At 48.9% G+C, this 26,375-nt stretch overlaps 7 protein-coding genes across 7 annotated transcripts; 4 read left to right on the top strand and 3 right to left on the bottom strand.

Moving 5' to 3' along the window:
- Positions 1 to 524: 524 nt before the first annotated feature.
- LAJ45_09494 (uncharacterized protein) lies at positions 525 to 1,195 on the top strand (the record flags this gene model as incomplete). The annotated part of the gene is made up of 4 exons (XM_046119037.1): positions 525 to 573; positions 646 to 661; positions 744 to 836; positions 895 to 1,195. The coding sequence occupies 4 exons, from the start codon at positions 525 to 527 to the stop codon at positions 1,193 to 1,195; spliced, it is 459 nt and encodes a 152-aa protein (XP_045967852.1).
- A 1,409-nt stretch (positions 1,196 to 2,604) lies between these two features.
- On the top strand, positions 2,605 to 5,659 carry LAJ45_09493 (uncharacterized protein; the record flags this gene model as incomplete). Its single annotated transcript, XM_046119036.1, has 2 exons — positions 2,605 to 3,037; positions 3,309 to 5,659. 2 exons carry the CDS (start codon positions 2,605 to 2,607, stop codon positions 5,657 to 5,659), a joined length of 2,784 nt encoding a protein of 927 aa, XP_045967851.1.
- A 617-nt stretch (positions 5,660 to 6,276) lies between these two features.
- LAJ45_09492 (uncharacterized protein) lies at positions 6,277 to 6,684 on the bottom strand (the record flags this gene model as incomplete). Its single annotated transcript, XM_046119035.1, has 1 exon — positions 6,277 to 6,684. The coding sequence occupies one exon, from the start codon at positions 6,682 to 6,684 to the stop codon at positions 6,277 to 6,279; it is 408 nt and encodes a 135-aa protein (XP_045967850.1).
- A 4,175-nt stretch (positions 6,685 to 10,859) lies between these two features.
- On the bottom strand, positions 10,860 to 12,112 carry LAJ45_09491 (uncharacterized protein; the record flags this gene model as incomplete). The annotated part of the gene is made up of 2 exons (XM_046119034.1): positions 10,860 to 11,722; positions 11,791 to 12,112. 2 exons carry the CDS (start codon positions 12,110 to 12,112, stop codon positions 10,860 to 10,862), a joined length of 1,185 nt encoding a protein of 394 aa, XP_045967849.1.
- Positions 12,113 to 15,622: 3,510 nt separating this feature from the next.
- On the top strand, positions 15,623 to 15,896 carry LAJ45_09490 (uncharacterized protein; the record flags this gene model as incomplete). Its single annotated transcript, XM_046119033.1, has 2 exons — positions 15,623 to 15,753; positions 15,818 to 15,896. The coding sequence occupies 2 exons, from the start codon at positions 15,623 to 15,625 to the stop codon at positions 15,894 to 15,896; spliced, it is 210 nt and encodes a 69-aa protein (XP_045967848.1).
- A 5,443-nt stretch (positions 15,897 to 21,339) lies between these two features.
- LAJ45_09489 (uncharacterized protein) lies at positions 21,340 to 22,185 on the bottom strand (the record flags this gene model as incomplete). Its single annotated transcript, XM_046119032.1, has 1 exon — positions 21,340 to 22,185. The coding sequence occupies one exon, from the start codon at positions 22,183 to 22,185 to the stop codon at positions 21,340 to 21,342; it is 846 nt and encodes a 281-aa protein (XP_045967847.1).
- Positions 22,186 to 24,300: 2,115 nt separating this feature from the next.
- On the top strand, positions 24,301 to 25,865 carry LAJ45_09488 (uncharacterized protein; the record flags this gene model as incomplete). The annotated part of the gene is made up of 4 exons (XM_046119031.1): positions 24,301 to 24,418; positions 24,492 to 24,875; positions 24,934 to 24,970; positions 25,034 to 25,865. The coding sequence occupies 4 exons, from the start codon at positions 24,301 to 24,303 to the stop codon at positions 25,863 to 25,865; spliced, it is 1,371 nt and encodes a 456-aa protein (XP_045967846.1).
- Positions 25,866 to 26,375: the final 510 nt, after the last annotated feature.

Raw genomic sequence — 26,375 nt, 5'->3', positions numbered from 1 at the left:
GAGCAGAGGAATAGCAATCTATATAGAACCGATGTAAGACTTCTGACAGGATTCACGGGGGAGGAACATGTAATTTCTATTCCTGGCGCCAAGGACCGTTTGTTGCCGCAACGGTGCCCCATTCTACTTTTGGCGAGAGGAATGTGTGGCCACAAAGGAACGAGAAGGGCCGATGACGGGAGCTCTTTTTTCCACCTGATCCCTTCTCTATCACTCCCAACCACCACCACTACCACAACCACAACCACTGCAGCTATCACATCAACACCATCGCAAGACGAAGGAAGGGATATACACATAGACAAGCAAGCTTGTCACGAGGGAACGAATAACAACGGCCACACCATATCTACACACATCACACGACTGCAGTTACGACGACGACGACGACGACTCCCACGCTTCCCCGGTTAATATATACACACTTCGCGCTTCATTCAATCACTGCTATCACCGAGAAGCCCCTGTGGTTGTAGTTTATAAACGCACCTAAGCCAAAGAAACAACACATATACATAATTCAAATGGGTATCATGGAGAGCATCGGTTCGGAATTTAAGACGAGGAATTTCAGTGAGTCTTACCTGGGATAAGGGCGGGGTTGGTGGTTTACAAGATGAGGCTGACTGAGTTTGTCATTGATAGGTATATATGGCCAATGGTATGCCTCATCTCATCTACGTCTAATAGGAAGGGGTGGTTTGAACGTTTATAGATCTTTATCGCTGACTGGAGAATTTCAGGACGGGTATCCTTGCGATCATTCTTTGTGTCGCATTAGGTATTGCGAACATCTTCAGCTTTTCGCTTCTCATCATCTTCTCGATAATCTGCCTGTTTGTTTGCTCCTTTGTCCCCTTCCTTGCGGAGAGCTGTAATCTGACGCGTAATTAGCGTTTGCGGACTTCTTCTGGTCTTTATTGAAATTCCCCTGCTCCTCCGCATCTGCCCGACGTCAAAGGTATTCGACGACTTTGTGCGCAAGTTCCACTCCAACTATGGTCGCGCGGGTATCTACCTCGCCATGGCAGCTGTACAGTGGATTTCGATCGCTGTAAAGGCTTCATCTCTCATTGCTGCAGCATTCATCCTGACCCTCGCGGGGTCCTTCTACGGATTGGCGGGGTTGAAGGGTCAGGAATTCATGGGTAGCAAGACTCTGGGCGGTGCAGGTGTTGCTCAGATGATCGTGTAATAAACACAGATACTGACAGTTCTGGTCATGGGGGGAAGCATTGCAAGATCGTTTGAGGATGGCTAGATGAGGAAGAGAAAATATGGGTCTCGGAAGCGGCTTTTATAGGTTTGGGGATGCGAAGGAGTTCTTTTCTTGTAGCTTTTGTAGTTTGGGTTTCCCTTGGTTTTGTCAATTTCGGGTGATCCGGCTCCTATTTTTATTCCCTTTCTTTTTTCTTTTTATTCATTCATCTATTCTTCCTGTGGTGAATTCAGTGTAGTAATGAAAGCTTTATGCCCCGAATGATTTCCTTATTCTTGTAGGCTCATTCTATTCAGGTTGGGGAATTTATGAGCTCGAGATGAATGGTTACTTGTGAGCTGAGATATTGTACTACAGAAGAAAGTGACGGGAGGCAAAAGGCACCCTACAAGATACAGGTACCTATATGTAGGTTTACCCCACAACCCCCTTTTCGTGTGATGAAACGATATCGCTGAGAATCGTTCCAGTACCCGCTCAGAATAGCCAAGGTAGCCCTAACCCTGTTCTAATGTTTCATGAGGCTACCTATGGATTTAAGCAGTTCTATTAATGATGAGTTATTTCTAGGGTTAAATATATTCTCAGAGTAAATCATCTCAGTCTGTCACGAAAGCGCAGTTACATATATACATGATGTATGCGGGACATGTAGGTACAGCAAGGTGTAGGCCCATAGGAAGGAGCTCTTCCCCGCAAAAGTTATGGTTGGAGGGGTAGAGTTAAGCCAATCAGAAGGGGCTCTCTGCAACCTGCAAGTCGAACCGGGGGGGTACAAAGCGATTGTTGCGGCCGGATGTGTCAGAGAAATCACCAATTTGATATTCGTACTTGTGCTGTGCATGTTGGGGGGGCGTAATGAGGGGTTGTTTTGTGATGTTGGGATGGCCAAAACGTCATGATATCGATGAGCTGTTTTGAGGTGGAGGAAAGAGAAGGCTCCGGTTTTCTGATGGGGAAACAATCATTGTCTGCCTGGTAGGTGGTACATAGGTAGGTAGGCATGCAGTTAGAATAGAGCTCCCCTCGTACAACAGGCTACAGCATCTCCAGTCCTCCTTCAACGCCCCTCCTCATGCAAGCAGCTGCAAGGTTTGTTCCCATGACTTGAGACTTGAGCACGTCGTATGTTTTTGCTGGGATGAGTTGGGGATGGATGTATGATGGGTGGATGGACTCCGGATTCATAAGGATAGCGGACCCGCGGGTTTTCTTAACCTACCTAGCTCTGAATTTCCTTGCTTGTGTGAACGGATGATAAAAGGCGGTTTGAGCTTCAAGAACGAGCTTCTATTTATCTAGTACCCTTTCCCACCTCTTTTACATTCTCCCACCTTCACCTCATCTCATCTCACCTCAAATAAACTTTAAAAACAAACGTAACAATGGCCTCAACAGCACCAGCACCCTTGGTCCCGCCGCGTCCCTCGAGGGCATCAAATAATGACGCTGCCTCCGCATCTGCCCCCGTGCCCGCCATCCCGCCGCGGCCTTCCACGAAGCCACGTTCCACCCCTGAGGAGGGAGAGGCGGAGGGGGAGCAGCAGCAGCAAGAGCCAGAGCTCCACACCATCTCACCATCTACGGAATTGCATCAACCTGTGGCCAGAGTTCCGTACAGAACTCCAGTGAGGAAGAATACTGGGATCCCGCAGATTGGGAAAAGAGTCCCAATGTATCCGAATGCGGGAGATGTGCAGGCCCCAACTCCAGCAGCTACGCCTGGGGGTGGGAGAAAGGCGCATGTGTATAAGGAGGAATGGGAGATGGATGAGGGGGCATACGGGAGCCATGGAACGCCGAGGGTGAATCCGCATGGTAAGTTTAAGTTTCTCTCCCCGCAATTGTTTGGTGGGGTTTGGGGGGCAGGGATAATTGTTTTCCTTTTTTCTTCTCCTCTCTTTGGGCTCTCCAATATTTCCTGTGTTCATCCAATTATTATTGCAAAACTGGCTGGGTCTTTGTTTCTTTTCTTTTCGCTTTCTTTGCTTTTTTGTTTCCTTGTTTCCATGTTCCGTTGTTTGTGAGGAGTCAAGGTGCAGAGGTACGGACAAACAAAAAAAAACTGACTTGGTGTTGCTTGCTTTAGCCCGAAGTGTGAGCGATCTCAACCAATCGGTTGCACAGGGATTGTCAGCACCAGAAACCTCCACTCCGGTTCCTGACGAAGAAATCGGTTATCTAGCCAGCGAACACTATGCACGCGTTATCTCTCCGCCCGAATCTGGGACCCCCGTGGTCGGTTTCTCCGACCAAGATACTGCTTCGCTAGCTCGAGCAATTGGAGGGGATGCTTCTGAAGATAAGGATTCGGAGCTTGCGATACATCTGGATCCCCCGACTTATCACCACCATCTGCATAACCACCACCCCCACCGTATCCCAAGCTCGAGACCGGGAACCAGGCCTAGTACTAGGCCTGCTTCTCCGACTAAGCACTATCACGATGATGAAGAAGATGCAAATGATACGGAAACTGAGATTGAGAGGGAGCAAGAGTACCCCATCTTGGCCGCTGATGAAGTATTGAAGAGAGCTGGTGGAGGCTATATGGCGCCAGCTATTTCGCCGCCTCTTGCTGCATGGAGACCCGAGTCTGCCGTTAATTCAAGGCCGCACTCAAGGCCTCAATCAACTCATCCGGGTATGGATGATGATGATGATGATGACGAGGATGCAGATGTCGAGCCAGTCAGGTTGTCCGGCCATGGCTTCGAGTCGAAAGAATCACTCGTTCGGGAGTCTTTAGAATCCGGAGAACGTCCTGAACCATTGTTCCCCGAGTCCGATGACGAAGCCGAAGGAAAGGAAACACCAGGGGAGATGAAAGTTCACGAAAAGCCAAAGCGACCTGGAATGCCGGAGTCTATAGGATCTTCAGGTGGACACAGGTTCCCGAGTAAGGATGTTTGGGAAGAGGCGCCAGAGTTCTCGCAGTTGGAAGCAACTGTCTCATCTACCCCGCCTCCGAAAGATACGGAGATGACAGATGAGGAAAGAGAAGCCGACAGGACTATCCCAAAGAGGACCGATGGAAAGCCGGAAACTGGTGTTAAATTTATTCACGGCCAGCCGAACGAGCATTATGTACCCGGTGATGAGGTTGAGTTCGAGAGAAAACAGAAAGATGCATTAAAGAAGACAGTGGAATACAGACATCATGTCAACCGCGAAGGACGAGACGATGGCCTCGAGAAGCTCCTTAAGCGCGGATCTAGCACTGATGATCCCGATAAGCTAGGCGCCAGTTCCAACCGCGAGAAGGTCAAAAGGTTCCCTAGTAATGATATCTGGGAGGATGTGCCACCCAGCTTGGAGCTCAGTGCCGAACTCACATACCTCCCTGAAGAAGAGTACTCTGCAACGGAGCCCAAAGATCGCGCAACCACTAGCGGCACCACAAAGTTCGAAGACCCTAACACTTTAGAGGTTGAAAAACGTCCTACGACCGGTGCTCCTATCGAGGCCAGCTCAAGACCAGAAATTCCTGCCCGCCCAGCAGTTCCATCCGCAAGACCGGCACCTAAGGTGCGAGGCGCTCCCCCCACACTTCCGGATCGCCCACAAGCCTCGGACCAGCCTGTAACGGAGAAGAGGCTGCCGCCAGGTCTTCCTGATCGCCCAAAACCAAAGGTCCCATTGAACCGCCCGGTGCGTCCTGTTGGAAGCTTGGTCGCAAAATCCCCATCCGCGGATGCAGTCCCCACACTCCCGAAATCAAAACCATCAGTACCTCCCCGTACAGGCGGCAAGATTGCAGCCTTGAAGGCAGGTTTCCTTAGCGATCTCGACAATCGGTTGAAACTCGGCCCTATGGCTCCGAAGAAAACGGAGGAAGAAGCCCCCGCGAGCCCAGAGAAAGAGAAGGAGAAAGAGGTTCTTGCAGATGTGAGGAAGGGCCGTGCAAAAGGTCCAAGAGGGCGGAAGTTGCCCACTGCAACTACAACTGAGGCTGCTGCACCTAAGGAAGAGCAGAAGCCAGAAATAATGAGCGTGGGCGTCTGGAGCATCTGGAGTGTGGGTGATCAAGGAGACGTTGAGGTCCTCACAGACTCACCGCCCCCTGAGAAAAAGAAGGCGCAGGAAGACAAGAAGGAAAAGAAGGAGGACTCCTCTGTTCCCGCCGTGACAACAAGCACGCTTCCTGGTGTAACTGGTACCGGTGCTCAAACCGTCCCGTCAGTCTCGGACACGCAGGAGAAGGATCTTGAAGTGCCAGCTACCACCGCAGCAGAAGAGAAAGAAGAAAAGGGTGCTCTACCAACCGTTATTCCGGCTGAGGAACATCCCGGAGATGCGGCTCCGGCTACTGCTGACAAAAAGAGCGATACTGATGCGGTCGGGGAAGCCGAAAAGGGCAGAGTAGATGAAGCGGCCGAGGTTGCGGTTGCGGGCGGGGATGTGAGTAATACGGAAGGAGACGCTAGGGTTGAGGTTTAAACGTCGGCAAGTCTGGCTTTGTTTTGGGGGCGACTGCTTTCTTTTCCATAGCAATCTTTTGAATTCATTTCGTTCACTCTCTTTTTTTCTCGTTTTATTTGCTCTTTTTTATATCCGCTGGATTTGTTTCACTCGTTTGGGAGTAAGAAAGTGGGGAATTGAGTATGGATAAGAGGCACATAAAAAATACCTTAGATATCCCTCTGGAATAAATCAATTATTGGATCATGAGATATCACTCGATATGGTTTGACCGTTACGGCGAGTGAACCACATTCAAACTCAATTTTGGGCTTGATGGATATGACTATCCATAAATCCAATTTATCAAACTGTATATGACCATCATTCGCGGTAATGGGTATGTAGAGCATTTCGGATCATAAATTGGTTTCCTGCGTAGCGCTAGCGTGCAGCATACAGCCACTGACATCATGATTCATGAACCAAGTAGAGTACTGCATAAAAAAACACTCCCACGCATACAACCAAAACCAAGGAAATTCGTAGCCACACCTACATCCCCGCCCTCTACAACCTCATCAACCCTGAATAAAGGATCCCCATCACCGCCGCTGTATCATTGCGATCAAAAGTGACCATCTTTCCCGCCTTTATCACCTCCCCCAACCCCCTACGTACACGCACAGCGCGGCCACTAGCTCCTCCAGCTGCTTGTGGGTACACTGCGCAAAGTAGTCCTTCGGCAGATGCGGGCATCGCTTGGCGTCGAGCAGGAAGCCGGGCAGCTCTGGATACCGCGTCGGTACGGTGGCCACATCAAAGCTGGGGTCTACAAGGGCGCGAGATTGCAGTATCGCGGCAAAGTCGAGCTTGATGGTGGTTTTAGGGACGCCAAGGGCGGGGAAGGTAGGGTCCGAGGTGGAGGTGGAGGTGGAGGTCTTCTTCGTGGATTTCATGACACGAGAGACACCCAGGCGTTGGGAGGTGGGAGCGAGGACCTTGGGCCTGGAGATAGAAGATGAGGGGGCATTGGTGGTGAATGTGGTGTCTTGGGGAGGCATTATGTCTGGGTGGTACGGTAAGAAGTATGATAGTTGAGATTATGAAGTGGAGAGCTGATATACTCTAGAGAAGTATAATAGTGGGAATCGTGATGTGAAGAAGTGATGGAGAGAAACAAGATAAGAGGGGGACGGGAGGGGGTTTATATACCTTAGTTTTGCACCGCCGACAGTCGTTTCCAGCTAGGCAGTGGATTTTTGTTTGGTGAGCCACGAATTGCCACAAGTCCTGAAAACAGACGAATGGATGTTGATAGTCAAATTACTGCATGATATATCACTCGGGTAGCTTGGTGGTCCAGCTTGATCCACGTAGCAAGCTGGATTGCTTCGGTTATGTAATCGGCGATGTTGCCCCCGAACTATTGGAGTGCGAAGAGATTGAAACATGACACTTGGAAAAGTTGACAGCTTTAACAGCATAATTATGGGGGGTAATGTCATAGGGTTGCGGGTGGGGGGCCGGTTTTATCTCCACTCGTCACGCAGAAATCCTCAATCGAGTAGTGCTTTAAACAATCCTCGTTATGATTACGGCGCCGCTTCGAAGCTAAGAGGCCGCGAAGACCGGGGACAGACGAAGGGATGTTGATAGTCGAATTGCTGCATGATATATCACTCGGGTAGCTTGGTGGTCCACTCCAGGTCCATGGACTGGGGTGGACCACTTCGATTATGTACTCGCGCGGCCGGTTTGAAGCCCAAAGAACTGTAGCGAGTAATCTGGCAGTCGATGAGAGTTCGCGTTTTTGCAGTATTCGGATCAATTATCTCTTTTGTCTGGGCGGCTTCAATCCGGCTGCGAGAGTAATCGATGAGATTACTATGTAGGGCGATTGGACTGTAGTGTAGCTTTGATGTGGTCCAACTAGCTCGATAAGATTATTGAGTTGGACCATGCGCAATCTGAATTAGAGGGTGCCTGTACTACGGGGGTAGGGGTAAGTCTGTTGACAGTGGCCGTGGTTGCAACAGTTCTCACTGTCAACAGACTTACCCCGACACCCGTAGTACATACTATGTATCCCTTCATTCGTATATTTCGTCTTGCCTTTGTGCACTAAAGCACTTGGGAAATGGTAGTGGTATTCGGAGAGGATGTTTACGGATTGGTGCTGGCAGCACGCATGCGAATAAGAATGATGTTGGGGATGGAACGGAGAGGTGGGGTAAAGGTTTATTCTAGTGAGTGGCCCTGATGGCTCATATGAGCCATCAGGACCAACGTAGGAGTACAGGGGGTGACTTTACAGCAAAAGGTTCGCGGGGTGAAAACACACGCAGGGATATATTAACTCTGGGCTACCTGTATCCTGGGATTCAGGTAGCCCATATGATGTACATACCACAGCTTACTATCAGCTTGCTAATCGGCTTACTAATCGATTATATGTGTACCGTTAATTCTCAAATACCTATCCACTAGAGTAACTGTGGGGTGGTGGGAGGAGCTGTATATATATCCAGTTTGTGCAGGGTTAGGGTTATTGTAACGCGTTACATGCTTTGTGGTTGGTGTCACGCCTGCATGCAGCGGGGTTGATTGTGTGACCAGGGGATCTGCGGACTGGTTTGCCTGGAACTTGTGTCACGATGTCTGTCTGTGACCACATATGTAGAGTACATATAGCTACAAGGGCAATCAATTTATAACTCTACCGACTCTACATACATATCTAAGCGGGAGGTATGATTATTGTAAAAACAAGGGTTTCTATGGCTGAGCAAGCCAACAGGACTCCTCCCATATTTCTACAATAGCTCATGTATATAGACCTCTTCTTACCCGGGTCCACAACTACATGTATCCGTTCTCGCGGCATTAATTAATTGGCCCCGAACGAGAGAGCCGTATATATCTATGTCTCTCCGATACCGACAACACTGGGAAATCCAATCACCGTTCAGCATCGGCCGAGAAAAATACGCTGGCAGGGGCCCATAGGTAGTTATAGGGGGATGTGAGAGTCTTATTTTCTGCGAGTATATCATGTAGTCCCGCTTATCGGAGAACAGGGCTTGTTTTCGTATTGAAAAGGCCGGGGGTCTATTCTAGCTGTATTGCACTTTGATATGTAGATGTGTATGTAGAGTCGGTAGAGTTATGAATTGATTTCCCTATATCCCTCCTTTAGTTATAGAACCCTAACCCTGGACCAGACCTTGACCCCCTTCCATATCCGCGCGTCTAATAAGAAAACGAAGGGGGATATATATCCTGTTCGTCAGAGAGATATATTAGGCCCACGACGGCGTGGTGATACTCAAAAAGTCTAGCTACCTACAGACACCAGAAAAGGTTTCGGAGGGGTCACAACAGGTGACTTCACATCAAAAGAGGTTCACGGGGTGAGGGTTAGGTGTACTACCGAGTAAAAGTTGCCTACTACATGTATGTAGCTCCCGGTGGTGAAAACACACGAAGGGATGTAGGTACTTATGCTACTCTATTCTACATATCGAATGCCGGCACATATCTCCACCCCCCCGCACCCACACACAACACTCACCACACACCACTTCGCCGCTCCCCCCGCGCCCGCAATCGCGATTGCAACCAGGGCGCTAATCCCCTTACCTTCGGGAATTTTTTTTGTGGGGGGGGGGGGGGGGGGGTGTGTGAGGAGAACATTTTCCAACCAAGTTTTGCTTATTTAATTCTGGCATTGTGACATAGCTATGGCCATGGTAGTAGACCTGTCAAATTTATAAATTAGATTTTACCCCGCCAAACCATCAATATATATCACGAGCCTATCCACAAATCAATAAACAATCAAATGGATAAAATACTCCCCGATCGGATCGAACAACATCCCTTCCGATCCCCATCCATGCATCTCCAAACATCCAGCCAACATAAATTGTCTTGGCACACCCACGCCCTCGAGTCCCCTCCAGCGCTGCCTCGTCGATGACGACCCCAAAAAGATGGCCAATCGGTCATTTCCCTTTCTACCACGCCTACCCGTCACTTGGCATCACTCGTTTCGTTTGGCACACCGTTTCGCCACTATCCAGCGAGCGAGCGCTTATGATGCGAGGTTAGGCTTGCTGGCTGTGTGTCCTAGTAAGAACAGTTAGATCTAGAGTACCAAGACTCGTAAAACATAGCCATCTCCCCTGTCCATACATTCCTATATCTAGTCCCGCCACCACACCACCGATGCTAGGAGAAATTGTCCGACCACCCCCCCCTACTCTCACCCCTGTGTACCCGAACCTCAACAAAAAAAGTCCTTCTGGAACACGAGTAGAACATCTCACTCACCAGTGGCTTTGACGTAATCAAACCAGTTTTAGTCACCCCACCGTGGTATGGTGAGATCTAGTACGCTGATTGGTTGATTGGCTATCTCACGGACGCCCGGGCGGCGGATGCACTTTTCGCCGTAGAGTAGAGTAAGAGTAGAAAGTTTGCCCAGCCAGGCGGGGCAGGGTAGAAGAAGAATAGACCGTAGGCCAAGGATGGAAGGACCCTGAGTTGGATATCGATGTATCATCATGCAGCGTAGAGTTGCGTCGAGCGCAAGCAATCAAGGCAGGCAAAAACCCTGAACCCAACCAACTGCTGTCAACCCAGGCAAGTGTGTAGGTATGAAGTGTATATTGCACATGTGAAACAAGACATGGCGGTGGTGGTGCACGCACGGCCATAAATAATTTGATACGATATGTAGTAGTGTAAGTGAATTTATTCTTCGCCTTTGTAAGAGTCCTATCCTGCGCGTGTTTGGAAACAAACAAAAACAGATTTCACACACTCCTGTAGAAAAAACCCTGTAGAAAAAAAGATGAAAAAATAATAATCCTGAGGAAAGCCAACAAATGAAAGAAACGGAACCAGCGAAAGATAGTATATATAGGAAAAAGTAACCAATAATTCAATCAAAAAGCTCAACAGTTGTATATCCCCAACGCTGTGAATAAGAATAAAGAAAAGGGAAAGAGAAAAAAAAAGACTCAATAATCAAACTCCGTATTGTCCGCCAGCCCAGCCCGACAGTCTCCGCTGTCATGTAGAAGATAAAAGGAAAAATTAGAATCCCATCCCACCACCAAAGCTAGGTAAAAAAAAAAAAAAAAGAATAACCCAAACCCTTCCCAGTCGAAATTTAATAAAAAAAAAGGATAAAAATGAAAAATCACATGTTTATGATGCACCGTCTAAGATCTCAAGTACTCAACAACATCCTTACCCAGAAACAACGCTTCTTGTACTTTCCAACCTCTTCTCCCATACCCTCGACACCTCTGGCGAGCTCCTCTCCGAGGCCTTCGGCCTTGACTTCTGCAAGCGTGTACATGTAAGTCTTGACCGTCAGAACCGCTGCGTGGGATCCTGGCAGCTTCCACAGGACTTGGCGCTCCACTCGCAGCATGCAGTTCCTGGGATCGACAGTTTCATCCTCGGGCTCATCATCCTCGTCATCGGAGTACATGTGGTTTCCAGAGAGCGCAAACAAGCGGTCGTCAGTGGTGATGCTCCAGTTGAAGCGCCTGACGGCGTTCTCAAGGCCGGGGCGCAGACGGGTGAAGAGGCGGTTCATAGACGCCGAGAGCCTATCGCCGGGGGCGGGCGCATGGTGGATCTCATCAAGAGTCAGACCAGTCCTCTTCTCCGGGGCTGCGCCAGATGGGAAACAGCAGGCAAAAGCAGCGAGACTGTAGAGGCCTTTTGAGTCGGGGAGAAGAACCATGAGATCTTCCTCAATAGTGGTGGCGAGAATCTTGAGCGCTGGGGCGGGATCTGAGGGATTTGTGTGTGGCGGGGGAGCGATCGGGTGGGTGTCGTGGGTGATTGTGTTTGTGAATAGCGTTCCGGAGGGAGAAAGCATGAAGTGGGTTGGGAACCTAACCGGAAGATATTTCTGTAGCACGAAGGTGTAAAGTTCGGCGACAGCTGGGATGGACGCCGGAGATGAGTGAAGAATCATTTCCGTGGGCTGCGTCTGAATGATACGTTTCCGTAGGGAGATTCTTGACGGGTAGAGGCGATCGAGCAAGATGAGATCGTTGGGTGAGCAAGATTCGATGCCTGTTTCACGAAATTGTTAGCACCAACATCCAGTGAATTCAGATGAAAGAGAAAAAAAATGTACGCACCAAGAGCATCTGGGGGAGAAGCTCCCATGGAAAGCGAATAAGTGGGCTTGAACGGCCTAAACTTTGCTGGAGACATTTCCCTGTAATTGAATCCCGCGAGGGAAGTGATATTCACCACGGGAAGTGGGCATTTGTATGCCTGGATTAATTTCTCTGCCTCAGCTGGTACCGCTGGTGTCGCTGTCGACGTTGAGGTTGAGAACAAAGATCTACGACGTCGAAGATATCCAAGAACAAGAAATATCGCCCCCAAAGAGACAACACCATAGGCCGCGGAAGCAGGCCCAGTGGGTAGCTGTGAACCAGGACCGAAACGGAGCATATCTGATTCGAACAGTTGGGTTCCTTTGTGAATTAAGGAAGAAGGTAGAGAATAAGATTGAGGTGTTGACTCAGATAACACGGAAGAAGGTAAGGAAGCAATGATGACGGTAATGATGTAGTGAGGTATTGATTGCTTTATGGGGGTGGAGGAACAGGAGGAGAGAATCAAGTAAAGGGGAGGGGGGAACCAAAGTTTATATTAAATTTGTTTAATATAAGATGGTGAGTATATTTGGGTTGTTGCGTCTGTGCGGAGAAGACTGTTCTTGATCGAGTGTGGGTTATAGTCTGAGTGTGTGAGTGTTGTGTGTGGGTGTGGGTGAGTGTGTGTGAAGGGGGAGGAGGAGGATGAGGAAACACGCAGTCTTAATAAAGTAGAGAGGTACATGTATGTACATGATCTCTTGGCTCATTAGCTCACTATTCGATACATACATTTTTTATAATAGTCATAGTGCACATCCATCCATCATTCCTTGAAAGCCGTCCTCCCCGTGAATCCTCGATTTGAAAGCCAAGAAAGTGCCCTGCCTACCAACTTGCCGATGCCTGTGGGCTATCCTACATGTCGATATCTACTCTAGCTACTCACCTGCCAGTCTGTTAATCTACTTGTAGACTATGGCCTGCTTACATGCCTGCCTGTTGCCTGCCTGCCTGCCTGTTGCCTTCCTGCCTGCTCCTCTACCTGCCTACACTGTACTCTTCCTAACTCTCTTACAACTTACCTATTTCTTCACTGCGCGCGCCTTCTCACTCTAGAATCACTTTTCTCTAAACACTGTGTCAGAGTCTGACGCCCGCTAAGCCTCGCGTATCTTATCTCTGCGCTAGATAAGACCCCCCTCTCGTTCCCCCTTTGACTAGAGAAAAAAAACTTGATCCATCCTGTCATTACAGGGACACACTAAACCACTTGCCATCTAGATAACCTTAATTCTATTTGTAATTTCCCTTTCAACACAGTTCAACAACAAGACACAACCCCAAAAAGTAGTAGGTAAGTAGACACAACGTAACAAACTTGAAGACACATATGCAGCATGACAATCCCCTTCTCTTTTCTCCGCTGATGAGCAAATCCCAGACCGCGGAACCACAGAACCACAAAAAACCACACTCTCGCGCAGATTTCCGTCGTAGCCGCTTGAGTAACCCTAGCCCTTCCTGATTTTTCTGACCAATCCCAGCACCACGTGTCGGTCCGTCTTGCTAGACCTGCTTATTGATTGCTCGATTTCCTGCGTGAAGTTGCCTGTCCAGATCAAAATTGTAATCATAGCAATCAATTAATAGCCGTGATATGACTATGTCGGTTCTGATCTCTCTTCCCCCTTCTCACACTCTCTATCATGCCTAACGTTCCGCTGGTTCCCTTGCTGCTGCTTGCTTGCTGCTTGCTGCTGTTGCTTGCTTCTTGTTGTTGCTTGTTGCTGCTGCCTCGGCCCAATTTGACATGCCGCGCTGAATGTAACGGTCCCTAGTCCGAATCGATATCTTGGTGCTTTCTTTTCCGATGTCGGTTTGCCTGCCTTCCTGTCTCTTGCGTCTTGTCCCTGTGTCCCTGGGTCTCTGTCCCTGTGTAGCCGCTGTTTTTAGTATCCTATTCCATCATCTTACTCGCCGCCAAAGTACAGTTTTAGTTTGTCTGTCCCCAACACCCTTTCCCCCCCCGGTCTGTAATCTGTATGCGTGTCTCGGTCGGATTCAAGATAGCGCAAGGTAACGCTTTTGGTCTCAAGCATCCCCAGTCCCCCCAGCGTCCTACCATCAGCCAGCCCCGCTTTCACCACCCCACTCATCCCCCCCTTCAACCACACCGAAGCGTAAGACCGATACCATCTCGGGGGAGATTATGTTGATCCCGTAGTCCGCACCTCAAGCCTAAGCGTGACGCGCATGGCGCGGGACGTGTGGCCGGTAAACACGGACATGAGCGACCAGGACTACTCGGTGCCGTTTGCTAGCGCGCCTGATGTGATTGATTGCTTATTGCTTCGGCTTCGCTAACATTGGATATTTGCACTACCTACCCCAACCACTACAACCATCACGGTTCACCATCTCCACAGGCCCGAAACCTCTTCGCGCAGAAAAAGTGATGGATGTAGAGTAGATGCGGGGTGAAAAAGGCGATCGCGGGGGTCATGATGCGGCCCTGTTTGATTTCTTTTTCGTTTCGCTAGGAAATCCGTCCAGTCAAGCCCACCACTCTCACGCCCTCTCTCTTCGGGTCCTTCCCACAACCACCCCTAGTTAGTTTCCCTCCCCTATCTTGCCTTCCATCAAACAATTACATCCACAAAGGCGAAAAAGTTAAAGATTTGGGGCCCTTCGTAACACATGCGAGGTACGGGTCTTGTACCCGTTTCATGAGGCTTACGAGCCTCAACCTGTGGGGGAACCGGGAGACGCAGGGTACAGGACCCGGGAATCATCACGAGAGGACCCTGGAAATCTATACCCACATCTACTAAACGCCTAGCATCCAACCTGGTTCTAGAAACAAACTTGAATCCAGAGCACGGTTTTGTTTTCATCGACAAATCCAATTTTCAAAACATACCTCTTATCACTTGCTCTCTGACCTCTGGCACCAACTAGACTTAGCGCCTCGCTTGCGTATTCGACCTCTGTAGCGCAGTTATCCCTGAACACTCAAACTGAACCAACGGCCCCTCCTCCTACTCCTCCTCCTGCTCCTCCATGTTCATCCCTTTCCTGTTCCCCTATGCTCACCAAGAATAATAATCGTCATCATGTCATGTTCACTAACCAATTCCAACTCATCATCCCCCCCGTTCAAAAAAAAATTTCCCGAAACATCTCAATGAATAGCACTGCAGACCTCCTCCTCATATTCCTCCTCTTCCCACTGGCGATCATCCTCTCACATTATCATGATACCTGCCCACCACTACCTCTCCCCGCGTGATCATCGGATTGTTGCCTCTCAGCTTCAATGTAACGTTCATTCCATTACTCTGTACAGCATTTTTAGAACCCGAATAATCTCCCTCGTTGTAGAGTAGAGCAGTCGCAGAGCCAGTGAACGTGAATTTCCGAATCTCCGGTGCGACGCTATTATCTGTCTGTGCGTGCACGATCCCGAAGGTGTGGGTAGACTGACTTAACTGCGAGACACTTGCCCCTCCTTCCTCCTTCCGCATCATTAGACTTTCCACGGGTTCGGATGGCTGCAGATTAGGACTCAAAGAACGGCCATGCACGAGACCGCCCACAGGATAAGTCTCGCAGCTCGCAGCTCGCAGCTTTCCCCGCTAATAATCCACCATGCCATGCATTCCATTTTCGGGAAGAAGGGAGGGGAAGACTAACACTTAATTGAACTGCCTTCCCTTCGATCTCACTACCTGTCCTTAACTATCACCATATCTCCCGTCACCAGGGCAGCACCCGATACACCGACCAAAAATAAAATATTCATTCCCGCTGCCGACAACACAGTGTCATCGCCAAACAGCCATATCCCAGATATTCCAAAACAATGCCCACGCCACTGTCACCTATATTGCTCAAGCCTCGCCATGACATACCACTCCTGCTACGACGTCGTTGTATAATCACACTCCGCCGGATGATGGAAGAACGTTTTTCCTATACACATGTCATCGAGCGGTAAGTAAGATCTGACGCACATCTCATATGCGAATAAGAAAAGACGCGATTAAAAAAGCGGTAGGAGTTGTGACGTCTACGTCGCGGCTGAAGCGCGGTGGGCTGTTGTCAGGTTGTCAAGGGAGATGTCAGTGCGCTCCTAGTGGTAGCATTGTAGCTAACCACCACAGTAGTCTAGCATCTTGCTAGAATACATGTGAGGATGTGATGATGCTGGAAATAGGCGGAACATCGTAGCTGTCGGAAGCTAAAGGGATTTCTACTGACGAGCTAGTTGACGTTAACAGTTTGGTTCGTTACTGATCAACGCAAGGATAGGCACGTGATGCCTGATCAGGAAACATCACGACAGAAAGCACCAGAGACAATAGCATAAAGGAATAAAAAGGTAAAAAGAGAAGGGGTAAGAGCATAAGGAACAGGACCAAGTCAGTGTTAGGAGTATTAAGTAAAAATTTTAACACAAGAAACACGGATGACTTCGGGGTTGGAGAAACGAAACAAAAAGAAATAAAGGGTACTTAAGTAAAGTATGAGGGAAATAAGATAAGAAATAGATTATCACTCACTTGTAATCCAACTCCTCAGTCCTGTCTACCCTTCCTGCCCTGTAGTAGATGTCGGTATATAGCTTCAACCTTCATCAAAAAAAGTTATTCCACCCTTTCCTTCTTATCGTTTGCTGTTTGGTAGTAGGTAGCAGACAGCTGGTGTTTGGTTGGTTGGATGTAACCTTTCTGCAGCCTGGTTGTTGAAGATAAGTATCAAGTACCTCCGGATTATATTCGTCAGTAACCGATAAGAGTCCTCCCTTTCCACCGTAGGTGTGGTGCGTGCCTGCAAATAAAGTACTTTAAGTTGGATAGATTGGGCACCTAATTTTCCGGGGGTCCGGGGAAACGACGGTTCGCACGTGTGGGGTGCCAGTAGTGGTTCGCGCGAACGGGAACTCTAGAAAATTCGCGCAGGGGGAGAGAAAATGGTACCTGAATTTGCCAGAGTAGTACTACTGGTTGGTAACAGGTACTTTAGAGTTTCTGTTGATAAACGGAAAGAATAATCAAAACTAGTTTTTAAGATCCGGGGGAAACAGATCATCATAAACGATGCGTTGCAGTCACCTCTCAAGCCAGGCAAGCAATCGACTAGGATGATGAAAGGATAGAAGGACCCGCACGATGCCGAGCTGGGCCGAGGATATCGAGTTATCAGATCATAACTACCTGGCTACAACTGCAGCATAAGCAGTGCAGCACGGTGCAGTGCAGTAAATAAAGCAAAGGAAGAAGAAAAATGAGAAAACATCGTCTTACAGCGGGGAGATGTTGTATTTATCTTTGGGCAAGTTGCATTGTTACTGAGCTGATAGGATTGGCTCGTTAATTTGTAGAGTAGCTGTGCCGAGAGACTTGGCTAGCTGAAGCGAGCCACGAGGTGTGTTCAGAGAGGAATCAACCCGTATATAACCATTTCACAACCACAAAGGGGCATTGGCTGCCGTGACTATATCCTTTAGGAGACATGCACGATACCGGTGATAATTGGAGCAGGTCTTGACTCGTGGACCTTGGTTGTCGGAGAGGAGCATGTAGGCCAAGAAGATATGTAGGCCAAGAGATGTGGTGGTATGTGTGATGAGAAGCTGAGATGAGGTTATTGTATTTTTGATTCACTTATTCGAGGGTATTGAGAATAGATGGATTTTTGAAGAAACAAGTTCCTCCAGAACTTTGAAAACTGCTGGCACAGTACTCGTTATGTACCTAACTGTCCATTTGAATTAAGGTGTCAGCCAGTAGAGTACACTGTAACAAAACTGACGAATGTATGTATGTACAGGGATATCATACGTCGGTAGAGCAAAGTAGACTGAATAAAGAGATCCTTGTCAAAACCCACACGCATATTAGAAAGAATCAAAAGAAGCATATGCATCATAATATCAGGATTGCGTATTCAATTTTCAAGGGGAGGTAGAGGGAGGGGGTGAAAGAGTTTACATATAGTGTTCCCAGGTGACGGCTATATATATTTATACTGGGTAGCGCTGCCGGCGCAGCTAAGTAGACGTGGCCATATATGCGGGAGTGAGCACGACATATCAAACTTTCAAGGGGGATCAAGAAGCATTCAGATTCTGAGGAAACGTCAGCTATTCTACGACATGCATGTATGTTAGTGACATGTAGTTTGAGACTTCATATTGCCCATAGACATCTCAAACAAAACCCCTCAAGACATTGCTTACCTTAGAACCATGGAGCCCTTCCCCCCCACGGCAGTAAAGCCCGGAGAACTAATCGACTATCAAAAGGTTATTCCTCCACATAAGCCACAGATGATTGGTACCGTTGGTACCAATATGCATAAATCAAGCTTTCCCTGCAGGTAGATCGACGGGCATGTTCCGAATCAGGCTTAAATTCCGGGAAATTGAAATCTCAACCTATCATTCGATAGGTTGAAATGTTGTGTGATGATCCTCGGAAGTCGGCAATTTCTTTCAAATTGTGGTTTTGTAGATACCATTTGAGGGGAAGAGCTCCTTCATTCTGCTAGGGCAGGTAAAAAAGAGCGAATCGGGTCAAACAACTCTCATTTTCTTTACCTCTATTTTCCTGCAATTCACAGCGTTGATTTGAGATGTCCTTTTAAAGGCTGTCATGTATTCCATTTAGGACGTGTAGATGTAAATATCAATCTACTAATTGTTAGAGCTTTTTGAGATGCGGTGATATAGTTATTTTGATAGTAGGCTTGAGCTCAACGTAGTAGCAAAACCGTCTGTCTTAGACATGTTTCAGATTGCGAATTGCGAACAATCGTGCAGAGTAAGCATATCGCCGGACGTCTAGAAAATCCTTTCCTTCTAAGGTCTGGAGGACATCGGCAATAGCTGGATATGGACTGTCAGATGTCAGCAGAACCTCCGTAGAATGGACCATACAAGAGGCATCACTAGAAGCCTCCTCATTGTAATCGGAAATAACGGGCCTCAATGCCGGCTGGGGTTTGCTTGAACTAATCTTTAATCCGTCACATAGATCTTGAGGATATTGAGGTGTTTCACGACATTTTACTATACGACCAAGTAGATATCGTGCTCTTAGATAGGAATCTAAGTTCTCTATATGCATTATTCCTGGGATTAAGGGGATGTTGCACGACCTAATACTCTTTGCGGCTAGGTAACTAACCCTTCTACTTACGAGCACTATTCTTGTGTTCGCTTGACAACAGAACCTCTAGTAATACTATTGCCCAAGACATAATATTAAGTGCGACTTTTGGAGAGTATTAAGTGCCTTTTCGCCATATATGATCCATCGTGGATGAGTCTTATGGATGTCGCCCGATATAATCAACTTGTTAATTGACTATCTCCGAGGTCTTAAAATCTAACACTTCGGAGGAACAAAGCGCTGTTAACTAATAGAAAAATGAGAGAGACCATTACCGGATTATTAGTGGCTCATATCCAAACACTGTATGCGGTCCGCGGGCCCGAGATGACGTTGGGGTAGTCCACGATGTGATCAGCATGTATTACTGGACAGAGTTACACCGATGTGCTTCCCTCTACTCACCTGAGACAGCCTTCTAGATCGCCCATCGTACTGACAGTTACATACAATCAGCGAGTGGACAATAGTCGCTGTATTGACGGACGAACCTGGTTATATTCATTCCATTATAGTTCTAGTCAGGTCCCATTGGGTGGGCCGCCCGGTATATTCGGACTTTCTGCATGGAGCACCTTGGTGTAGTGCAGAATAGAGGATAGCCCATAGTACATGTATGTAGTACATACATCCGGACGACTGCCCAAGCCCCCGAAGTATCGGTCCGTGAAGCCGCCACTCTTTATGCTTTGGGACGATGAACCACTTGCTGTATGTTGATTGAGTCATGGATTATCACTCATGTCGCACATTTCCGGATCGCCAGTAAACGGGTTCTTCTTCGCTGGGATGGGTGTGAGACTAGCCCTACTGAGAATATTTTCCTTCCTAGCTTTGATTATCCTTCTGGGGGCATTCCAGTGGTAGAGAAATGTGTCTCATCAACACGCTCTTCATCTAACAAAAGAGATAACTTGTGACTCACTATATTCAACAATGTACTATCCAATACTGGGATTACTGGGCTTATAACCCTTCCAGCGCCATCTAACCATATCGTGTATCTGTCCACGAGTTCTAGCTTCAAGTGTAGAGCCTGTATCCGTGTGGCCGGTAACGGGACCGGAGGACCTAGACATGTGCACGTGTAATCAGTGAGACTCTCCTCAAAGTAGTTCAAGAAGAGTGCGTAGCAATCCCAGTATGTAGTGGTGAGGATGGGAAATCATCGATGAGGCCATGGGTGGTTTACAGATGAAGTTGATGGGTGGATTTTAGGGCTTGGCCTCTAGAGCACACATCCAGGGTAACTCAAAAGTAAAGAAACACTAGTGAACAAATAGAATGCTATATGTAGCTCCAAACGGGATGTGCCAAGATAAAGTGGTTGCAGTATGTACTTGTGTAAGTTTACATCGAATTAACATTCCGGGGGTCCAAAAAAAGCCCTTGTGGTAGACTTCTTCACGGTGGTATGGTCAACATGCGCGGAGTATGGTCAATCCCAAGGTTTTGAATGGAAACGAAAAGGGTATTTGACTATACATAATAGCTAGCTCCCTGCGTATCATACATCACTCCGGCGTATATACGTATGCTTGAGATTGACCATACCTCCGTATTGACCATACCACAATGAAGGAGTCTAGGCCTTATTGTGAGCGTGAGATATGGACAGATACCATGATCATGATACTGTAAGGGTGTTAGCACATCTTTGAGAAGGTGACGAGACTGTTTGGTTATTCATTAGACAGCAGTAGGTAAATAATAAGAATTCGATTCCCCTCTCTTCCTGCAGATATAAGATAACTAACAACTGAACCCTTTAGTTACCATGCAGCTACGCTCACTTCAGGCCTATTCCGCAACCAGGCACAGTCAAACTGCAGCTCTACGAAAGCTCAGTTGAAAGCAATGGGTTACAAGTACTTTATCTCTCTGGTCTGCCCCATGTCGTTTATGGGTGTTGTTTTTGCTGTTTACAATTGAGTGGAGATGAATTAAGTAAACAAAAGAAAAAAGAAAAAAAAAAGTGTAGATTAAGCAGCGCGAGTGATCCCCCGTGAAGGAATTTCGGTATTTGACACTTGACTGATCAACACCACTGTAGGCAGGCCTATATATACATAGATTTACAACAGCAGACTACACCCACGTGCACATGTGCATATTTCTACCGTATTTAACAGAGAAATCACAATCCAATCAATTCCGGCGGCACTCACTGACACTCTATACTACAACGCTAAATTTACCAGAAGTTTTTGAATTGAGATCTACTCTACCAAAGAAAAGCCCACACCCATATACGCCTTTTTGAAAACTAGACCACTAAAAGAAAGACCTCCTAGGAAGCAACAGGCGTCGACGAAACATCTAGGTCACCAGTGGCTGCCACCCTCACAACCACATCACCTCTCCCCTCTGTCGCCGCCAGCTCCGTGCTCGCCGCCTCAGCACCCTACTTTGCCTCCCCCACAAGCTCATACGGCGCCCCATAATGCTTCAAGAACTCCAATATCTTATCATACCCCTCATACTTCAGATCCACCTGCGCAATCCCAAACAACCCGCCCTCGCCCTCAACCTCCAGCATCTCCGCCGACCACTTCATAAACAGCTCCAAAATCTCCAGCGTCAGCTCCCCCCTCTTAAACGCATCCATCAGCGCATTCGAGTTCGCCACACTCTGCCCCGGATCACTCTTCCACCCGCTCTGCGTGTCGAGCAGCAGCGCCACCATGGCCGCGTTGCGGCGCACGAGCGCCGACACAATCGGCGGGTGCGCCTCGCGCTTCAGGTAGACGAGTGCGCCGCGTTCGAGGAGGTGGCGCGCCATAGCGATGTTGCCGTCGTCGACGACGTGGCACAGCGGGCGCTTGATGAGGTAGTAGGTCCACTCGGTCTGGGGGTACTCGAGTGTTGTGTTTGGGTTCTCGAGGAGGGCATCGACGATGGGGGTGTAGTTGTTGCGGGCTGCGATGCAGAGCGGGGTGGCGCTGGCGGCGGAGAGGACGTTCGGGTCCGCGTTGTGTTTTAGCGCGAGGCGGGCGGCGGGGAGGTCGTTGTAGTGGGCGGCCCAGATGAGGATGGAGTCGGCGGCTGCGGGGATGGTGGCGTGGAGGGAGGGGAGGAGGAGGGTGTTGAGGTGGTGGTTGGCGCGCATGAGGCGGGCGATGTCGCGGCCGGGGAGGTAGGAGGCGATGTCGAGGATGAGCTCATTGGGGAGGGAGGTGAGGCTGGAGACGGTGGGGGTGGTGGTGGCCGCGGGGGCGGGGGCGGGAGTAGGAGAGGTGAGTATTTCCATTGTGGTGTTTGATGTGTATTGCAATGTGTTTGACCCAAGTATGTAGCGTAGGAGGAGGAGTGGTGGGAAGATGAGGAGGGGGTCGAGGAGGGGTTGAAGTGTGAGAATATATGGGAGAGAGAGAGCTGCCGTTGAGTGATCTGCCTGCTAAATAAGTACTGTGGACAGACGGAGCAGGTAGTGTGTCCTTTCTACGGTGAGCGACTGCAGCCAGTGCAGATATAGTAGAGTAGAAGAGTAGTGTAGTTGCAGTGTAGTGATGCGGCGTTGTTTATGATGCGTTTGATATATCAGTCACGGTGCGCCGTCTGCTATTATTAGCTAGCTAGCCCTCATCTTCGCCGCAAGGAACAAGATGCAACTGTGCGGCGGTAGCACAGGGATGGAGTGTTTTGTGCCCCGGCAACGCTGCGCTTGGCGGCGAAAGTCGAATCTAAAGGCTGCACTCTCTCCCAGATGTAGACAACTTTAATTCCGGCACCTGGCAAAATTACATGTAATTATAAAGAGCCCCTCCGGAACCCATTGACGTGACCGTGACTTGGGAACAGAAAACACTATTCTTTGGGCTGTATGTATGTATTGAATTGTAGTTTGTGTGAGAGAAGGATGAAATCGAGTCTATCAAGTCGACTTCCGTTTAATCAATTGATCCACGGCATGGCATGCGAGGGTGTGCGTGTGTGTTCAGTTGATACAGAGCCGCTGGATGCATGGCCGAGTGATCTGCTGTGCGTATGACAACCCTAACCCATGCAATAGCACGCTCGACGGAATATTGTTCTGGTTGTGGATCTGATTCAGGGGTTCATACGTGTGTCTTGGAGGGGCTTTGAGACATCCACCATCAGATATCGTAGGGGGCAGAGGTACTGCCGGTGGCGTTTGCAGGCGTTTTTGTCGATTGAATTGAGTGCGGAACTTCGAACGTAACGGCAGATTATTTTGGAGTCGTTCAGTATCGAATTGAAATTGATGGGTGTTTTTTTCTTGTAGGATTGTTTAATTGGAGTATCTGGGTAGTAGCATCTCAGGATCATGGAGGTGAGGTGAGGTGGTCTTGTACTCCTTAGAGTTTTAATTTCGTATATCTGCACCTGTGTAGACACATTTGGGAGGATCAACTCAGGCTGTCGTGGATCGACTGTGCATGTGTATGTGGCTCTTAAGTTGGCTTGAATACACCGGCGCAATTGTCAACATATATACTCCATCATATCGTTAGGACCTCAGGCACAGCACCTTGATATTTGAAGGATCGCCATTTCTTCACGACCTCATATCGCACCATCATCCACCCAGTCCCCCTTTTTGATACCGGACTAAGATATGCTCACCCACCCGGCAAAGTCCAAACATCCAAGTCACTACTAGCTGTTCCTATCCCCCATAGACACTAGTTGATCCGGAGTTCTCCGCTGACTTTGTAGCCAAGCGCAATTAGCTTTGTGGCCCAGTAAACTAGTAACGCCCCCCCCCCCCCCCCCCAAAGCTAGGATATGGTTTAGATCCCTATATTTGTGAGGAATAGCTAGAGAGAGTTACCCTTGTGGGGAAAGCTTGTGTTGGAGATTTCCTGGGAATGAGGTTTGCTAAATTAACGTTCTATATATCGATATTATCAAGAGCGATGTTTCACTACCATTGACAGCAATATCGAAATGTTAGAGAGGCTCGTGATAGCGCTCAAATAGGATAAAACTTCCTTCCCAAGCTTATTTGCGAGATTTTCTCTCCCACGGGGTGGGCACACACACACACGCCTACGAGCCCAGACAAACGGCAAAAGTGTAAGGATCGAATTAAGAGCAAGCCACATTATCTTAACATAAGCTCACCAGGCCTGGTGATTTTCCAGCGATATCCCCCAACTGGGCCGTGTTGGACGTATGTACGAATTACCGGTACCATGTACGACTCTTCTCGGTTATAACAACTCTAAATCAGCGCGGAAAAAAAACCAAAACACTACTTGGTTCATGTTGTGGCTGTCTCATCGTGCTGGATTTGGTCTAGGGAGGCATGATTGTGGTCTCTATAAAGACGAAGGGGCTTCCCTCCCCTCCGTAGGGGAATTGATACGGTGCATCGCTGCTTGAGTGTTGAATATTGAAGATGGTGGTTTTTGGTTTCTCGGGAGCCTTTAAGGCTTGCGTGCTTCTTGCATCCTTGCATTCGGCTGTTGCTGCTGCTGCGAATGATAGACCGCTCTATGTCAGGGCGGATAAGAACTGTTAGCATATCCCCATGTCCTGCTCTGCATACCCTCACACCTTAAACATAAAACTCACATTTAAATTCCGCAGGGGGACACAACAGCAAGGCCGACACAGCCCACATCATCCGCGAAAACCATCTCGAGAAATGGTGTTCAACCTGGCTCGGACACCCGTCGAAGCTGGCACCAGTAACGGTCTTGGTGACCTCTACGAAGACACAGAAGGTCCACACTACGGAGATTGTGACGAAGACTTTCACCATCACGAAGGGGACTACTACTGTGACGACGGATGTTACGGTGACGAATGATGCTACGGATAGGGTCGTGGGGACGGACTATGTGACGGAGACGGACCTAGGGTATGCTACGGATGTTGCAACGACGACTGTTACTAGTGTAGTGGGGACGTCGACTGTTACGAGTGTGGCAGCGATGGAGACGGTTGTGACTGTTACTGGGGAGTCGACTGGTAGGGGATCTCAAGACTTGAGTGCTGAATTCGAGTGATACTAACTGGGTTTATGTAGTTGTGGTTACTGCTACCGTGACCGACTCTACCACGGTGTAAGTGATATTGAATATCCATATTCTTTTATTAATCCATGTTCCAGGGCTAACAATATCCAGGACATCAACATCCACATTCTTCGTCACCCCGACCCTCGGCCTCCGCGCTGTACCAGCAAAGCAGCGCCGAAACCACCGCCGCCGGGTCCCTGACTGCCTCGAACACTCTAGCGACGACCGCATCAGCGAAGGCTGCTTCTCCGTCATCGGCGGACCCAAAGCAGGGCACACAATCACCAAGGTCATCGCAACCACCAATATCACAAGCACGCACTCCAAGACCCACACCAGCTTCGGCGGCCATGTCGTCATCCCTAAGGAAACCGTGACTGTGACATCCACCATCACACAGCAGGCCACAAACAACATCACCGCAACGCTCACCACCATCCTCACCACCACCGCCACACTCTCTTCCACAACCTCCACCACCGCCCCCTCCACCGTCCTCACCACCGAGCTCACCACCTCCACCACCCTCCTCCCCACCATCACCACCACCACCACAACCACCACCACCACCTCCACCCCAACCACCACAGTAACCGTAACATCCACCCGCTGCCCCGCGCCCCCCGAATCCCGCATCGTCGGCACCGACGGCGTCCAAGTCCCCGACAACAATGCCCCGGGAATGCTGCAGTTCCCCGACGTCAAGGGCAGCGAGGAGTGCTGTCTTGCCTGCTGGGGGCCGAACAGAGTCGAGGGGTGCTCGGCATGGGCGTCGGGGACGAATTATTGCTTCTTGATTGCGGCGGTGGCGGGGCCGGGACCGACGGATGTGTGTCCGGCGGGATTGGGGGGCGGGGTGTTGTATTTCTCGCCGGGGAGGACGGATGCGGTGGGCGGGCCGGGGCCGTGTGCGGGGGCGAGCTTTAGGACGTTGGAATAGGGTGAGAGTTGGTGATAGAGGCGTGAGGGACGTTAATGGATTGGGGAGATTTGTAGGGTTTGGGTTGTAATATGCGTTATGTAGGGAAGTATATTAGTTATCTTTAGTTAATTATTTCGTCCATGAAAGATACGTACTAGTTGTTTTAAAGACCGCTATCAGTACCGGCTTATTATTATCAGTCGTGCATCATGCCTATCGGAAATTTAAAGCAAGATGATCATATCAATTCATCTAGCAAGCATTGCAGCCATATTACACTACCATCCGGTCAAGGAATCACCCTTTGTCATGCCCTGAGTCAGAACCCACATATTCTTCCTTGCACCCCATGAACATGTCACTTCGGTAACCTCTGAAACTGATACCAAGGGTCTGTGCACAGCGAGTGATAAGTCATGACTGGCGCCAAGATACTCCAGGTGTGGGCACGTTGGGAGATGGGTTTTTGTGGTGACATATATCCCCCTCCAACGTAAGAAAGAGGATGTAAAATGCTCCAGAAACGCC

Source organism: Morchella importuna (assembly GCF_003444635.1).
Source record: "Morchella importuna strain M04M26 chromosome Unknown Morimp01GS036, whole genome shotgun sequence".
NCBI lineage: Eukaryota > Fungi > Ascomycota > Pezizomycetes > Pezizales > Morchellaceae > Morchella > Morchella importuna.
The sequence above is the reverse complement of the archived record's forward strand: the minus strand, read 5'-3'. Positions and strand labels throughout refer to the sequence as shown.